The sequence below is a fragment of the Rattus norvegicus genome, chromosome 3 (genome assembly GCF_036323735.1).
Source record: "Rattus norvegicus strain BN/NHsdMcwi chromosome 3, GRCr8, whole genome shotgun sequence".
NCBI classification, from domain to species: Eukaryota; Metazoa; Chordata; class Mammalia; order Rodentia; family Muridae; genus Rattus; species Rattus norvegicus.
This window is the reverse complement of record NC_086021.1, coordinates 74,505,558-74,522,805: the sequence shown is the minus strand read 5'-3', so window position 1 is coordinate 74,522,805 and position 17,248 is coordinate 74,505,558. Positions and strand designations below refer to the sequence as shown.

Genomic DNA, 17,248 nt, shown 5'->3' with positions numbered 1-17,248 from the left:
CATATACTTCCCCGTGTGGTAGTTAGATGCTAGGATCTAAGGAGACCTTGAGAGCTGCATCTTCAGGATGACAGAGGCTTGTCATTCTAAGTCCTTGGATAACAATGGAGAACCTTCCTTCACTACAGACTTTATCTCATACGAAGCATGGTGGACTTCACGTGAGGGTGATGCAGTTAGCAGTGTCTTAGTTAGGGTTTCCTTTCCTGCACAACCATCATGACCAAAAGCATGAAAAGGGTTTATTCAGCTTACACTTCCACAGTGCTGTTCATCACCAAAGGAAGTCAGGACTGGAACTCAAGCAGGTCAGGAAGCAGGAGCTGATGCAAAGGCCATGGAGGGATGTTACTCACTGGCTTGCTTTCCCGGGCTTATAGAATCCAAGACTAACAGACCAGGGATGGCAGCACCCACAATGGGCCCTCCCACCCTTGATCACTACTTGAGAAGATGCCTTACAGTTGGATCTCACGGAAGCATTTCCCCAAGGGAGGCTCCTTTCTCTGTGATAACGCTACAGAGTTATCAAGCTGACACACAAAACCAGTCAATAGAGCAACTATCATTACCTTAGCTAAATTGAGATGCAAGCAAATGCTAGAACCTAATTATGAGTCGAGTTCCTTTTGCTTCCCTCTGTAATGAGCGAAACCTCCCTATGCTAACAAAGTACGGACAATTACGTTGCGTTAGATGATTGGTGTTGAGTTTTCCAATTCATATTGATAATAACCAAGCAAAAGGGTTGATAGTTGGTGCAAGACTTCCCCACAACACCATTTCTGTTGTTCTGCGCCACGGGGCTAACATTCCAGTCTCAGTCTGAAACTCCCCTCCTTGACTCTGAAAGCTGTTCTTGGCCTGGCTTCATCACCACTGGATTGCAACACCCAGCCTTTTTGCCTAGTAGACATCTGCTGCTGTGGTGAGTGTGTGTTTAGAACCACGGCCTTGCAAGTTCAACTTTTTTCCTGGTCCTCTATCTGGCTTGGAAGAAGTGAAGATATTCTAAAGAGATCCTATGTGTCTCTTAATCTGACCATCAGACTATTGTAGTGTTAACCCCCCAGCGCCCCAAATTGAAATTTCCCCAGGTATCTCACTCTGGGAGAAGGAAGAGATACCTGACACAGCAAGAACTTGTCTCTTGAGATTTCACACAAGTCTAACAACTTGTGAGGCCACCTTTCAGGAACAACGCCGAAGCCCAGTCAGCGGTAGGCAGGACCACACATTGACTGGCACTGCTAAGATATGCATTTGTTTGGTGCTCTGTTTAAACTAACCTCATTTCAGGAACCCCAAACTGGGAGTGCAATGGATCTCTGTATTTTTGCCCCAGTGTGGAACACTGAATAAATCCCCCCCCCCACTTTCTATTATTAACTTGGCTATTTTTTATTGGCTTATAGAAGACAGCTGGTCAGTCCTGACTTGGGACACAAGTTGGAACCCCATGTTCGGTAACAATACTACCTCCCCTTTGCAGGCAGAAATATAAAAACTGAATAGCATTTGGAATCATATGGCTATATTAATTTTTATAAAAATGTAAAAAATAGTACAAAACCACTTTTTTTTAAAAAAAATAAGAACTATGTGGAGATTAATAGTAGGAAGGTATAAGAAAAGTCGTGGAACACTCTAAATTTATTTGCCTTGCGCTTTTGTTAGTGGGAATGTGTTCTTAAAGTAATGCATTTCTACTTACAGTGCTACAGCTGGTGGGCAGAGCGTGAGGCTATTGACCAGAGTTCAGTTCTGAGAAGGTCAGTGCACAGTTCTGAGGAGAAGGCAATTGCATGTTATCAACTCGCCATGAAACTTTGGGGCTGGGTCTAGATCACTGAGGGCCTGGAACCTCAGGATGTCACAAGGGTCACCTCAAATAGAGGAGAGAAGGTAAGAAGTAGTTTTGTCTTCTTAGATTTTTTTAAAGTCATTTTCTAAGACCAAGGGCTTTAAAAAAGAAGTCAGGCTCCTCGCCAGGCCCTCTACCATGTGGCCCCATTCTAAGGCAAATCAGAATTTCCCAAAGCTTGTTGACACCATCAGAATGTCCCAGTGCACTCTGGGTTTGGGTTCCTGCTTTGAGTATGTTTGACCTTTCCTCTCATGTCACTGAACTGTGCTAGAGCTGGACTTTAGGCCATTGACCTATAAGCAAACAGTGTTCTGGAAAAAGCCTGATTTCTGTTCGGTGCTTTATTACGATGAAAACTGAACTTGAAAACTGGTGTACAATCCTGACTTTCCACAGTGGGGTCTCTCTCTTCTCCTGGCTCCGTCAAGTTCACATCTGTAGGTAAGTCACTTGCATTTGCCTGTAGCATTTTAAGCCTCTGCTTTCCAAGTCTGTTTTGTTTGGAAATCTCAGTTAATGGCAGTATTAAGTACAGTGAGGGAGGCCTGGTAACCGTCTTACAACAGCGCTTTTTTTGTATACTGGTTGCCTCGAAAATGTGTGTGTGTGTGTGTGTGTGTCAAAAACGGATGAATGGGTTGGAAAAGACATTCAAAATAAAAACGCCAGAGAGATGCCTTTAAACTTGGCATTATAAAAGCACAATCCTGTTTGAACTAAATTTCAAAATCCCAAGCCTTGTCAGAGACTTTAAAATGTTAGTTATTGTTTTCTTACCTGCAAACCCTCATTAGCTTCTATTGTTCTCGGGATAAAGCTCCAGATCCCCAGGGTTAAAGATCCCCAGGAACCAAGGGATCAACAACTGCTCCAAAGATGGCCCTGTACTCCCCAGACCCAGTGACATTCTTCATACCTTGCCCTGTTCTGTCTCTGGGGTCTGGGCCTTCTATGTGTTCTTCCCTCCTCCCCACCTTCCCTTGTCTACTTTGGGTATCACAAATCCATGGTGAATATGCTCATTCTAGAGCCTTCCCGGGATAGTGCCTAGGCTTCTCCCTCATCCAAGGTCATCACATCTGCCATTTTCCCTGAATCTGTCACCCTTCTTCGGTCTAATCCTGAAGCTCCACTAGGGTAAATCTGGCTACAAGGTTGGCGCCCCAGACAACATTTTAATCGAAAAAGTAACCTCTTTGAGACTTCCTCACTGCTCTGAACTGACTTTGTGGTGTTGGAATGGGAGGACACACAGCACAGAAGGATCTTCTGTAAAGAGCCAGAGAGAGAGTGCAGCAGGGGCATTCAGTTTGTGTCAGAGATAACTCAATGATGCAAGTGAAGACAAGAAAGTCATGCGTGAGTGTAATAACTGTAGTTCAATAAAATCATGATTCAGAGAGAGAGAGAGAGAGACAGAGGGAGAGGGAGAGACAGAGGGAGAGGGAGAGGGAGAGGGAGAGGGAGAGGGAGAGGGAGAGGGAGAGGGAGAGGGAGAGGGAGAGGGAGAGGGAGAGGGAGAGGGAGGAGAGGGAGAGAGCAGTGGGCTATTTGCTCTTATTGTGGTAGGATTGTAGGATTCTTCATTCTGAAACCAGCTTCTGAGATTCTGTTTCTCCTTCCTTCCTTCCTTCCTTCCTTCCTTCCTTCCTTCCTTCCTTCCTTCCTTCCTTCCCTCCCTCCCTCCCTCCCTCCTTTCTTCCTCCCTTCCCACCTGCAATACCAAACTCAGTTGTTAGTGTGGACCCTTAGAGAAGTTCAACCCATTCATCTACTGTTCTAGTCTGGTATTTCCACCAAGCCACAGAGCACCTCAGCCACCATGAGGGGCAAACAAGACACTGGCGAACATTGACTTTTTGTGCTCTCAGGATCTTTGTCCTGCAACTGCATGGCTCTCAGGACCCTGTGTCTGTCTTCTTTCGTCTGGAGTGTCTGGTAGGCCCCTTATCCAGACCTTTCCCTGGACACCCTTCACACCCCAGGTTCTCACAGACAACCATGCAGTTTCTGCTCTCCACCCGTCTGCTCAATGATAGTCTTCCAGGAGCTGATGCTAATGCTCTAAGATAGAAAAAAATCAATGCCAAGGCTACCAGTTATGGTCATGGGACTGACCTTCATTCAGTGTTTGGTTCTGAGGTGATAAGATTACATCTTTTTTTTTTTTTTTTTTTGGTTCTTTTTTTTCGGAGCTGGGGACCGAATCCAGGGCCTTGAGCTTCCTAGGCAAGCGCTCTACCACTGAGCTAAATCCCCAACCCTACATCTTTTATCAAAAGGAAACTTCACCCTAGTTGAACAGAGTATATATGTGTGTGTATGTATATCACATGTCATGGAACAGAGAAGGACATTGGAGTTTTTGTGGCCAACTAAGTCTTCTTGAGCTGTTCCTACTTACATAGCCACGTCAGCTAACCATTTCACAGAAATCTTAATTTCCTGCTTTAAACTGCTAGACTCTCTGATATTTCAGGAAATTGATTTTTTTTCTGAAAGACCTTGAAAATTCTTAATCTCTTGCTGAGAGATTTGGGAGAAATAAAAATAAGTCAATATATGAAAATTCAGAGCAAATGATACTAAATCTGGTTTTCAGCTCTGAATTCTGTGGTATTGGTTTAAAATTTTATTACTGTAAATTATTAAGAAATTCTGATTACAGCTTTTGGCAATGGATTAAAATAGTTTAAGAGCTAATTAAACATTATAAGGTATTAGCTGAAAAAGTAGGATTCAAATAGCATTGTGACTACTTTGGTTGATAAGAAAACAAAAGGGAACAAACAAACCTCTGACAGTCTCAAGAGCCTGCCAAACCAACTTGTTTGTCATTGAGAATTAGATTTCCACCACATCGTTAGGGTTTCAGGGATTAGCAAGACCACTGCAAACCTTTTCCAGAACTGTTCCTAAGTCAGCTGATGACATGGTTTAATACAGTTTGGTGCATTCTACGCTGTAATCGCATGAGAGAGCCATCGAACACCTAATCCTACGACGTTTTTCCTTTTCTTTCTTTTCTTTCTTTCTTTCTTTCTTCCTTCCTTCCTTCCTTTCTTCCTTCCTTCCTTCCTTCCTTCCTTCCTTCCTTCCTTCCTTCCTTTCCTTCCTTCCTTCCTTCCTTTCTTTCTTTTTAGATTTTTTAGACTTTTTCTGGGGAAGTTCACAAACAAGCCCTTATTTATTTACTACTAATTGTCAGTTTTCAGTGCACTTTCCCCATCTAATGTTAAAAATTCTTCAGTGTCTTTGTGACTTGAAGTCATTAAAATTTTCAGCACAATGGCTTTCAAATGTCATGCCTGTCCCGGCTGAGCGCCCCAGAGGTCATGACAGTACCTTCCAGTTCTCACAGAAATATTGATGAATGCCATCTGCCCCAGAGACATGGGTCTTGTGAAATATGTCAAGAAGAGAATAGCATTACGTCATTCAGACCGATGATGAGAAAGGAATAGAAACCATCCTCTGATGGTCAGTAGCTGGCCTACCACTTTAGCTACACTGCTGTTCTTAGACATAAGCAAATCTCACAGTGCTAACCTCAGACCTATGTATGCTCTGAAAGCATCCATAGTAAAATGAAACAACACAGAACAGTGACAGTTTTGCTGCAAAATGCAGAACATGTAGAGCAAACTCTCACTTTCTTAGGCCCTTCCTCCACTGCCCTAATGGAAGCCCCAGTCCCATGATGGGACCTTTCTAACACTCCCTTACTGAGACACTTCCTCTGCGGCTCAGCTAATGACTTATAGCTATGCTCATGGTGGTCTTTGCTGAAGGGCTTTGATGTTATGAGTCTAGAAATCCAGGCTACGACTGAAGCTTTGTCTTTGAGAAGGTTTCATTTTCGTAATAAAAGGAAGAACACAGAAATGAACGATAAGGATGTCCAGAAAGACACACATTGTAGGAAACCTCGTGGGTGGGATTGCTGAAGGGCTAGAATGGGAGAATGGATCCAGTTGACTGCAAAGGACCCTGAAGGGCAGAGTTCGGGAGGGAGGGGGAAGGGATAAATTGTGGAAAGTGTAAAGGGCAAATGAACCCGTGTTCTCTTCCATTGTGGACTTTACCAGCATACTGAGGCGAAGATGGATTAACCAGGAGGCAGAGATATGTTTTAAAAACAGGATTGGCTTGGTGGTGAACACCTATAATTCCAGCACTCACGGAGGCAAGTTAAAGACCAACCTGGGTTTACATAGTGGGTTCCAGGTTGGAGAGAGCTACCAGTAAGACATTGTGTGAACGCTCATTGTGCCCTCGGTCCAAAGATAATACAGTGGAACAGCAAGCAACAAGGAGCCTGTGGGAGTCCAAAATCTGAGAGAAGGCACTGTACTTTTGGCTTCTAAAACACATGCCCGGTAGTGGGATGAATCATCTTAAAGGAATGACTGAGGTAGGAAAAATAACTAGCGACTGAATAAAACAGAGCATGTCTGACTGATCTAAAGGGAACCCACCCCTTACTAGTCGTTCTTCTGAGAGCTGGGGAATCATTACGCCCAATATCTACTGTGAGACCCCACCAGGCTCCTGATAGTTCCTGTACGATGGGCACAGAGAAGTCTCTGGTTAAACTGAATAGGTCACACAATGCAATATGAAGTCATGGATCTGGGAGAGAGAAAGTAGGGTTTGATAGGAATGGAAAGGAGATAAGAGAGGGTAGGAAGAGAGATAGAGACTTATCCATCTCTCCAATCCACACTTCCCCTGAATTCTCCTAGTTACCTCCTTTAGTCTGAATTACAAAAGTTCTATATACCGTGTACTCATTCTTGTGTTCATGTCTATGTTCTTCAAGCTTTTGCTTTCAAAAACATGCTGCAGTAAACATGCTGATACAGGTCTCTCGCATGGACCTCATAAGACGTGAGTTTGATTCTAGGCTCCAGCAGTTACTAACCTGTGCTCTCGAACAGGTAGCTTAATCTCTTCATGCCTTAGAGTCAGTGTCTGGGAAATGTGGGAAGATGTAGTTTTCATCTCAAGAGATAAGGATCTACTTTATTTTGTTTTCTTGTTGGTGTTTGTTTCTTTTGCTTTTCCAGGCAGGGGCTCCTTTTTGTAGCCTGGAACTCACTCTCTAGACCAAGCTTGTCCTGAACTCACAGAGCACTGCCTGCCTTGGCCTTTGAGGTGCTGGGACTAAGGGCCCCCAGACCAGAATTTCAGGACTTTCTGTTTCTTTTTCCCCATGCCTCCAGCTTCTGAGTGTGTGTGTTCAGTCCCCTTCTTCTACCATTTGGGCTCTGGGGATCACTCTAGGATCGTCAGACTTGGGGTCAAAGGTCTTTGACTGCTGAACCTTCTCACCAGTCTCTCTTCAAGGATTCAAAGTCAAGACATTTGTAAAGAACATTGCTGGCAGAGCTCAGGGAGTCTCGTGGAAAGGTGGGGGAAGGATTGAGGTAGCCAGGGCACCATAAGAAGACATACAGAGCCAACTAACCTGGACCCATAGGGACTCACAGACACTGAACCACTAACCAAAGAGGACGCAGGCGCTGATCTAAGCCTCCTACATATATGTAACAGATGTGCAGCTTGATCTTCAAGTGGGTCCTTCAACAATTGGAGGGGGGCTGTTTCTGGCTTGGGACCCTTGCCTGTCTGTGGACCCCATTCCTCTAGCTGGACTGCCTTGTCTGGCCTTAGTGGGAGGAGATGCACTTAGCCCTGATGAGACTTGATGTGGCAGGGTAGGTTGGTACCCAGGACTTGGGGATGAGGGAAGAGAGGTGGGAGGATGAGACTGGGGGAGGGCTATGATGGGGATATAAAGTGAAAAAGTAAATTAATTAATGGGAAAAAAGAACACCCCCACTATATACTAAATGCCATTTCAGTTTTAATTGTTTTTTAGGTTATTGGGGAAAATAACAGAATAGGATATTCTCCAACCTGCCAACCATTAGCATATTTAGGCTTTCTCATTATTTCTTATTGGTTCTCCAAAGCTATTCAATCAGAGTATATTTTTATTAGCTGTACCAAAGAGAACTCTCCCTCTATTCTCTTAGCCCTTTGCGCTCTTGGAGTTTAGTCTATGCCTGTATTTTGGTCAGTGGTTTGGGTTATGATCATGACCCCAATTTTTTTTGACACATTTGTAAAACTTCATTTTTTATAACTTTATTGGTCTTCTAAAACCAGAAATGAATATTAATTATATCAAATACTTTTTCTGAATCTATTCAAATGACCATTTGGCTTCCTAAAATGCCACTTGATGCTCCAAACCAGCCTTGTTTGCTTGTGTTTTGTGAGCTGCCGAGTTACATTTAGTGAATATCTCAGCTCTTTAAAATCAATTTTCCTGTCTATTTTTCCTCCTTATAACATTCTCTATCTGATATCGAGATGAGCAAAGTAACTATCCTAGCTTACTATTTAACGAAACAACTGGTACTGTTCACGTCAGCAGCACATGTGCTAAAACGAGGCCAGAGCAGACAGGTTAGAACCGCTCCTGAGCAAGAAGGATGTGCACATGTGCCCTCCATGGTTCTGAAGACTTTCTTCTTTCTTTCTTGTAACTTTGTTTCATATAATGCACAAATTAGCTCAAACAGAAAGGTTCCCTTTAAAAATCTATAAGTAAAAAGCCAATTTATATGTAATATTGGAATCACTCAGCCTCTGAAGCTTTGACAAAGCTTGTGTATGCTACTAATCTAAGCCTATTTTGGGGGGTGTGGGAAGGCAGGGATTAGAGGGTTTTTTTGAATATTGAATGAATATTCAATTTGTTAACTGTTAATTATTGTTAAAAATAATTATGACTATTTTACATCTTTTATTTCTTTCTGCACAAAATGTGATAATTCATGTTTTCTAGAAAGTCAGTTTTATCCCTGTTTTCAAACCCATTATCATGAAGTCAGTTACAGTATTTGGTTTTGACTTAAACTTTTTCTGTCTGGTCTCCTGTCTATCTGTTTTCTACTGTTTATTTGTGGCTTGTATATATTCTCTTGAGTTGCTTTGTGAAGTCCTTCTGGTCTTTGGTTATCAGAAAGAACAGCTTTTAGGTTGCTTTGCCCTCTCCATTTTGCATTAGTCTTTAAAATGATCTTAATTTTGAAATCCTTTCTCCCCCTTTGCTGTGCTCAGGCTGGAATGCGGGGCCTCTAACACCTCTAACATGTTAAGTATGTGGTGCCGTCCTCAGCTCCATAGTTTTTTGTTTTGTTTTTTTTTTAAGCATCTTAAGAAGAATGGCATTCATCCTTTAACCTTTTGAAAAATTAACTGTGTTTATGCTCACAACTAAGTCTTTGATGCCTTTTTAGCTTTTCTAGATCCCACACCTTTTCTAACTTTATTATCATGTTTCAAGTATTTCTTAATTTTCATTGTGAGCTTGTCTTTAGCATGCATGTGTTTTAAAACTGTAACACAACTTTACTGAATATAAATGTGTCTATTTATAGCACTTAATATTCTATTTCCTACTTGGCTGCATCCATATCCAATACATAGTGAAAAAATTATATATACAAATATAGTTATCAGGGAAAGGGAAGATTTCGATAAAAATATATTATGTGCAAAATTTTAAATGAAAATTAAAATACACTTAGAGAAATTTCGGTTTTGTATTAATATCCATATTAAATTTTTTCAGTTGCCTTTTTTTTTTCTTTTTTCTTTTCTTTTTTTTTTTTTTTTTCGGAGCTGAGGACCAAATCCAGGGCCTTGTGTTTGCTAGGCAAGCGCTCTACCACTGAGCTAAATCCCCAACCCTTCAGTTGCCTTTTTAATCATTTGAGTTCTCTACACGTATATAATGAATTTCAGTGATCTTTGATTCCATCTATTTCCCCTTCTCGCCTCCCTGCCTCTCCTGCTGGAGGTGGGAGGCTGCTTCCCAGAGTGAGAACAGTTCATCCATGGCTATGTGACTGAAGAAAACAATACCCCATCTCTCAACGGCTGTTAATTGCTTATAGTGTCTCAGAGAGGAATGAGACCTCGAGGTTCCTTCCCTTAACCATGATGAACTAGGAGGAAGTGCAGCCTTGTGAGTGCAGTGGCGTTGTCATGTCCAGAAGATACGGTTTTTTTCTGCCCATTTCCCCACCATCTGCCTCTTACGTTCTTTCTGCCCCCCCCTCGCCCCCGGCTATGTTGTTCCCTGGGCTCGGAGGAGGTGACAGCAACTTACGGTCAAACACTCAACTCTGCAAACATTCTTAGACTTTTGGCCAGTTGTGGGCTTCTACCCAGAAGCTTCTCTGATGAAAACTGGGCATAGCACTTATCTATGGGTGTAGTCAAGGATTTAGAAGGGAGTTTGAAAACATGACAATGTAGTTAAATAAATGATACAAGTTCTCCACTATGGCCCAGGGCCTCCTCAGCCACGGGCTCTCCACTTGGTTCACAGAACCAAACATGTGTTCTTTCCTGTGAAGTGGGCCTCACATTCAACCAGAGAGACGTTGATGGTCCACATAATCGTCATGCCAGTGTTGGGCTAAAGGGTACATCTTGTCTCACAGATCATTACTGTAGCTTGCAGGATCCACAACTACATAAGACTGTTGGTAACTTCCGTCCCCCAGAAGCTTACATAAGCACCTTCTAGTACATATGAAAACTAGGTAGTATGGAGGAAGTGTTAGCTCACTTCAGCTTGATTTACCTATATGTTTTGTGAAGTTGCCAATTTTTATAAATGTGTCAAATGTAACTTAAATTATTTCTTTTTTTCAGATTCCATACATTGGTGTTAGATAGGAACCTACCAAAACTCCTTATTATGATAGTTTATTGTTAAGTTGACAAGATATAGAATCACCTATGAGATAAGCCTATCTGTGAGGAAGGAGTCACCTAGATTCAATATTCTCTGCCTGTGCCTGTGAAGAGTTCTTTGATTAGGTTAGTTGAAATGGGAAGACCCATTCTAAACGAGGGTGGCACCACTTGATGGTCTTGGGCCTCAAACTACATAAGAGGAGAAAGCTAGCAGACCACCAGCATTTATCATTCTCTGTTTCTCTGCTGTGGAATTTCTCTCCCTGAATGTTCTGTGTGCATGTTGAAAGTATAATTTACATAGCATGGAGTTCATCTGAATGAAGTGTACAACACACACACATTTTTAGTATATCCATAGATTATGCAGTCTTCTCTAATTCAATATCCCCAGTAGAACCTTGTCTTCATTACCAGTTATTCTTTCTTAATCTCTCTTCTACAACTGCTCCAGGTTTAGATCATTACTTACTGACTCTATTGGTTGGCCATACTGGACATTTCATATACACAAATGGAAACAGGTAATGTGTGAAGGTGGAGGCTGCCCCTGTCTTCATTCACTGAGAGTGATTTGTAGGTTTATGCTTGGCAGTTTGAATCAGGTGTTCATCTATGCATTCCATAATCACTAGAACATTTGGGCTTAGATACTTATGAGGATGAGTTTACCACACTTCACCTACACACCAAATATCTTATTTTACTGCCTTAATTAGGGTTTCCATTGCTGTGAGGAGACACCATGACCAAGGCAACTCTTATAAAGGCTAACATTTAATTGGGGTTGGCTTACAGTTTCAGGGGTTCAGTCCATCATCATCATGATGGGAAGCATAGCAGTGTCCAGAAGGAGACATCTATGGGGGCCATATCTATTCAAACCACCCCACCTAGTTTTAATTTCCATCTCTTTGAAATAAACAGGTTAAACTCCACATTGAGACTTAATGGACAATACTGGGGTATATTATTAGTTCTTATGTTCACACTTGGTTCTTTTTATAAACCTTTCTAGATACTCTTTTCATCTGTGGTCCACTCTGCAATACTTTGTGAATGAATCCTCCCTTGGTTCTCAATGTGAGGATGTGGACAAACTGACTCTTTTTGGCCCAGCACTTTGAAGATGTTCATCTGCTGTTTTCCACTATCAGTTATTAATAAAAATCTATCAGTCTGTTATCACTGATTTCATAGATTTGAGACAGGTTGTAGTTATTTTTATGCTCTATGCTTTCAATATAAATTGTCTATTGACTGATTTTTGTTTATGCTGATCAACTCTTGGAATGGCTAATAGCTGTTGTTGCTGTAACAAAATACCTATCACAAACAACTTAAAAAGAGGAAAGGGTAATTTTGTCTCATGGTTTTGGCTAACTCTATTTCTTGAGGCCTGAGGCAAGGCCAAATATTATGGTGGTGGGAGTGAGTGAAGGATGAGACTTCTCACCCTGCTGTGACTAAGAAACAAAGAGACATGAAGAAAGGAGCCAGGACATGCTCTCAGTGACTCATCTTCCATAGTTCCACTATCTTCCAATAATATATTCCAATTCTGGATTAGGAAATGGATTACTCCATTTATGAAGACAAATCCTCACTATCTAATCATTTCCTTAAAGCTTCATCACTGAACACTCCTTTGCACGGGGATCAGGCCCTCAAGGCATGCATGACATAACATAGAATCTAGTATTAATTATATCACAGCTCTTAGAAAATTGCTAGCAATGATCTGATTATTGTATCTGTCATTTCCATCGTCTGTGACCCCAAATAGGTGAAGTCCATCTTCAACTCTTTTATGTGCATAAGATGAAGATATAATCATATATACACACAGCATGTATATATGCATATATAACATATATCACCATCTCCTTATCTAACCTTCATAGATCTGCATTTCATTGTGACCTCTAAGTCCTCAGGCACCGATTGGCACTAAGTGTTCAGGAGCCTCCCAGCAGCGCTCTTCAGTCCACTGTCTGGTGTGGGAAACTTCTGGTCTTATCAGTTGCTAGACTCTCATTCCCCTGTCTGTATCTGGAACCTGCAGTGAAATACCAACTGGCATGCTCTCTTCTGTTCCACTTACGGTTCACTTAATTTTGATGGTTTATTTTTATTGTCTTGAGCCTGCTTAGATGTTTAAAAGCTCATCATTGTTATGCATTCGACACAGAGAAAAATCATAAAGAGAGCTGGGGTTAAAACTAACCCTAACTTCTCATTTCCTTCTGTGCCTTCTGTGTTTCCTCTGTTCCCACCAGATGCACCTTCCCCCTGGGCTCTGCTTACGAAAGACCACTGAGATGCCCTGAAAGAACTCAGGCGTTATTATCATCCCCAAGACACTTAAGAATACCATCAATTGTTTTGTTCTTTTAGTACTATAGTAAGGATTTGTTAAAAACAAATATATTTGTAAACAATTATTATCTACCCTCCAACTAAAGAAAACCATCTTCTTTCTTTTAATTAGATGGGCTATTATTGAAATATTTCCTCTTGCTGCTTCTTAGCTAGCTGGGCACTGCATTGTTGGTGTCATCTATGACATCATGAGGATGGTGGCCATCTACCCTATAACCCGAAGACTTTGTAATATCCAGGTTCTCAATATATCCAGAAAGCTCTCTGGATAATCTCATTAAAAGTGACATTGCCACTGTGCTTAATCACTGTGCTTCTTTCTGTCTCTAGGTGTCTCCTTGAGGGCTTTGGTTGTCAAGCAGAGGCAGAGGGCTGGTCGGTGTCATGCTAATCCTCAGACCTTCCAGTCACTGGTTGCCTTCATAATACCATGACCAGCTTTTTTTTGGAGACAGACCCAGGGAACCAATCTTGGTGGCCAAAGCAGATGTGGCAGTGGCCTTGCCTCTGGTGAACCTCACATACACAATTTTGATATCCTTAGGGTCCAACTTGGATGGCATGGTGTAGGCTGCTGGTACCTGATGAACCTGAATTTGGAAGACTGAAGAAAGTTGTACTGTAGCCTCCTCTGAGCCAAAAGCTGAAAAGCAAGTAAACCGTTCTCAACTGGGCTAAGTTTTTGAAAAGCTGGCAAAGGTCATTTGCATAACAATTATTGAAATCCTGACTCTCGGTTTCTTTCCTAATATTTAGTCTCCTTCATTGAGATGTTATCAATTAAAAGATCTGGAGTTTTTTGTTTGTTTGTTTGAGGCTGATTACCTACTGAAGCCTGTTTTTTTGAACCAAGTCACTTGTTTATTTAGCTACTTTTGTTAAAGAGAAAATATGTAATAATTGGGACAACTGTTTTATTTTACAGGGTTGTTGAGTGCAGATTCTGCAATGTCTGACTCAGTGATTCTTCGCAGCGTGAAGAAATTTGGAGAGGAGAATCATGCTTTCGAATCAGATGGATCACGTAAGCGAGTTTCCTTGAGCCATATGTAAAGAAAAGTAAAGACAAAAGCGAGGCAAACCTAGTGTGGTTTCAAAAAGCAGAGGAAAATCAGCTACAACATATGGAATTAGTATTGGGCATATGTCTGACATACAACCAGAGTGGGTTCTCTAGAATTCTCGTCACATCTGAAAGCTAGCTCTGTGTTAAAACGCACAATGTGAATGAGTGCTAACATCTCCCATGAGCACCTTCTCCCCAGTAGAGTAGGGTTGTTCAACACTGATCATTGTAGTAACTTTAGCCCCATATCATTACTGATCACCATGGCAACAGTAATTGTTAATGATTTCTGCTCCTTAAACAGGCCCTACCAACACTCTCCTGGCAAGAATGAGAAGCTGTGGGAGAGGTCTAGACACATTAGACCCTGGCATGTTGTAAGCACAGATTCTAAGCTGCCATTCATTCATTCATTCATTCATGAATGGAAATTCATACAATCATGCTTCTAATCTAGTTTTCCAATTCTCAAGCCTTGTCTCCATATCATAATGTCTCTCTAGTCTTTCTACAGTTGTATTAAACATCATCAGAACCAAGAAATAGTGGCCATGGTAACAAATATCCCTTAGCGTTCTTTTCTCTGTGACTTCCTTATATCCCTTTAGACACTCCCATTTCCTACAGAGATTTGCTCTACATGTGCTGACAAAAATAATGTACAGCTCTGTCTTATGGATTCTGATGTCGAGGAAGTATTAAAGACATATTACGGTCAATCTGTGATCTGTTAAGTAGATACATTTTGAAAAATAGAAAATGTTTCTAAGGAGCCAATCAGTTAATTTTCATTTGAATAGATAATTTCCAATAACCATATTTACTCCAGCCAATTTAGAAATGGTGATTTCCACCAAGCACAGTGGTTCGCAGCTGTAGTTCTAGTCCTTGGGAGACTAAAGCAGGAAAATTGCCATGGGTCTGAATCTGAGGCTACTCTGGACTATGTAGTTCCCAAACCAACTTGCATAACAGAGTGAGAGACCCTGTCTCAAAAAGGGAAAGACTTTCTTTTGATATTCAGAAAATAAAAATATTTTATGATCTGGGGAAAAATATCCAAATATATAGCCAGAGCAACAGGAGGTGGGGAGAGAGGGAGGATGATAAAGGGATAGAAAGAAGCAGTTATTATTTTATAATTCATGACTAAAAAGTACTTCCTAGAAACGCTTTTGGTTGACTAATGATTATGATTGTGTTGCATTCTGACAAGACCATTAACCTCCTGATGTGTTGTTTTCATCCTGACAGATAACAATGATAAGAAATCAAGGTGAGTGACCATTTCAACAGCACAGCTGTCCTTTCTAGAAAGATTTCAGAATATCCCTATGAATATAGAGCAGAGCATTTTCACATACAGTACTTACTACGTATAGAAAGCATAGAACACTCTCTTTTTTCCTTCTTTTCTGTGTGACTCTGGCTGTCCTGGTACTCACTCTGTAGAGGAGGCTGGTCTTGAACTCAGAGATCCACCTGCCTCTACCTCCTGAGTGCTGGCATTAAAGGCATGCACCACCACTGCCAGGCTGCTTTCTTCTTCTCTTGAAAGCCTTGTGGGATAGCCCTTCCTGATTACGTCCGTTTTCCTCCCTTGAGTCCTAGTCCACCACAGAGCTTCTAGCCCGAACAAACAGGAAAGAGTTGGACAATAGTGTCATTTCACAGGTTCCAGGAGGTCCTTCCAACTCCATGCCCTCCGCCCCCTCCTCTATCACCCCCACCCCCTCCCCACCTGCCCCGATGACTAACAGAAACCTAAAGTTGAATTATTTGAGCTTTCTTTTCAGCACTCAAATTTGAGTTCACATGTAAGGAAGTGTTGAGACAGGATTAGATGGGGGCTAGCCTAGAACAGAGGCACCATCTGAGTTCCTGGCATGGAAGATGAATAGTAGAAGGTTGATTTGAGATGTTTGAAGTATCTCGTGACAGAAGGCTGCAGGAGGACTGGTAGACTAGCACTGTGCTAGAAGAAATCAGGTGACCTTGGCCCTCCAACAGTTCCATTGGGAGTGCAGAAAAGAAACATCTAGTATAACTCTCTCACTGCAAGGAGGGCATTTTATGTTTTAATAAAATATATAAAATATCATAATGTACTTTGATCAACCTTAATTCTCTCTCACTCTAAAAAAATTTTTTTAAAACCTCACAAAAATAAAAGTAAAAACAAACAACCCAACAAGACCAAGAAATGTCAAAACAAAATTAAAAGAATCAGAAGCCCACCACAAGCAAACGATCGATCCTGGAATTAATTTTGTGTCAGTCAGTCAGTCCTGGGCATGGGGCATGCTCTGCAGTGTGATTGATAGACCCAGTGACATTCTATTGGAGAAAATGGATTGTCCCTTTGCCAGTGGGCATCCATTGCGATACTTCTTGGTTAAGGACCAGAGCCTGTGTCCACTTTCTCCTCTCAGTGCTGGGACCCTGGGTTTGAAACCTGTGCAGGTGTCAGGTGTGCTGACACAGTCTCTGTGAGTTCCCATGTGTGTCTCTCCTGTTGTGTTCCCTGGGGTCCTCCATCCCCTCTGGCTCCTAAAATCTTTCTGTATAGTAGATTCCTGAGCCCTGAGGGGAGGGGTCTGATGAGTGCACCAAAGTCTCCTCCTCTTTGCAGGTTTCCAGTTGTGGGTCTCTGTGGTCAGTCCCATCTACTGCAAGAGGAAGATGCTTCTCTGATGAGGGCTGTGTGGTGCTCTCTCTGATCAGCGGGTATAGCCATGTGTCGTTAGGAGTCATTGTACTGCGTGCTCCTTCAGCAGAGTAATTGTAGTGCGTTCCCTCCAGGCTCATGAGGAGAGTATATTAATGGGGAGAGAGAATAGACATTATAAATTTAGAAAACATATTACACGGTGGCTACTGAGAATGTATAACTTTTTTTTCCCTAAGAAAAAGAGTGAATTGGAGATGAAGACGTAAGAAGGAATGTGTGTGGTAGGGCAGATGCTATTGAAATCCCAACGGTCTTGGCTGGAGAAGGTCCTGCCAGGGAGACTTAGGAGACTTGGAGTGGGAATCTGAAGTTGGAGTAACTGTCCACATGAGGGTCTAAGAAAGGACATTTTGAGAGGGAGCACATTTGGCAAAGACAGATGGATGGGTGACTGTTTTCATGAGAGCTAGAATATATA

General features: G+C 41.8%; 1 protein-coding gene across 3 annotated transcripts in view; it reads left to right on the top strand.

The window, feature by feature from the left end:
* Positions 1-2,159: 2,159 nt before the first annotated feature.
* Positions 2,160-17,248, top strand: part of Abcb11 (ATP binding cassette subfamily B member 11) — a 96,027-nt gene continuing 80,938 nt past the window's right edge. Inside the window, exons 1-4 of one of the 3 annotated variants that reach the window (XM_039105931.2) lie at positions 2,160-2,308; positions 13,578-13,683; positions 13,959-14,057; positions 15,354-15,375. In XM_039105931.2, coding sequence (XP_038961859.1) covers positions 13,982-14,057; positions 15,354-15,375 — 98 coding nt within the window. In that variant the 5' untranslated portion in view covers positions 2,160-2,308; positions 13,578-13,683; positions 13,959-13,981. 3 annotated transcript variants of the gene reach the window in all.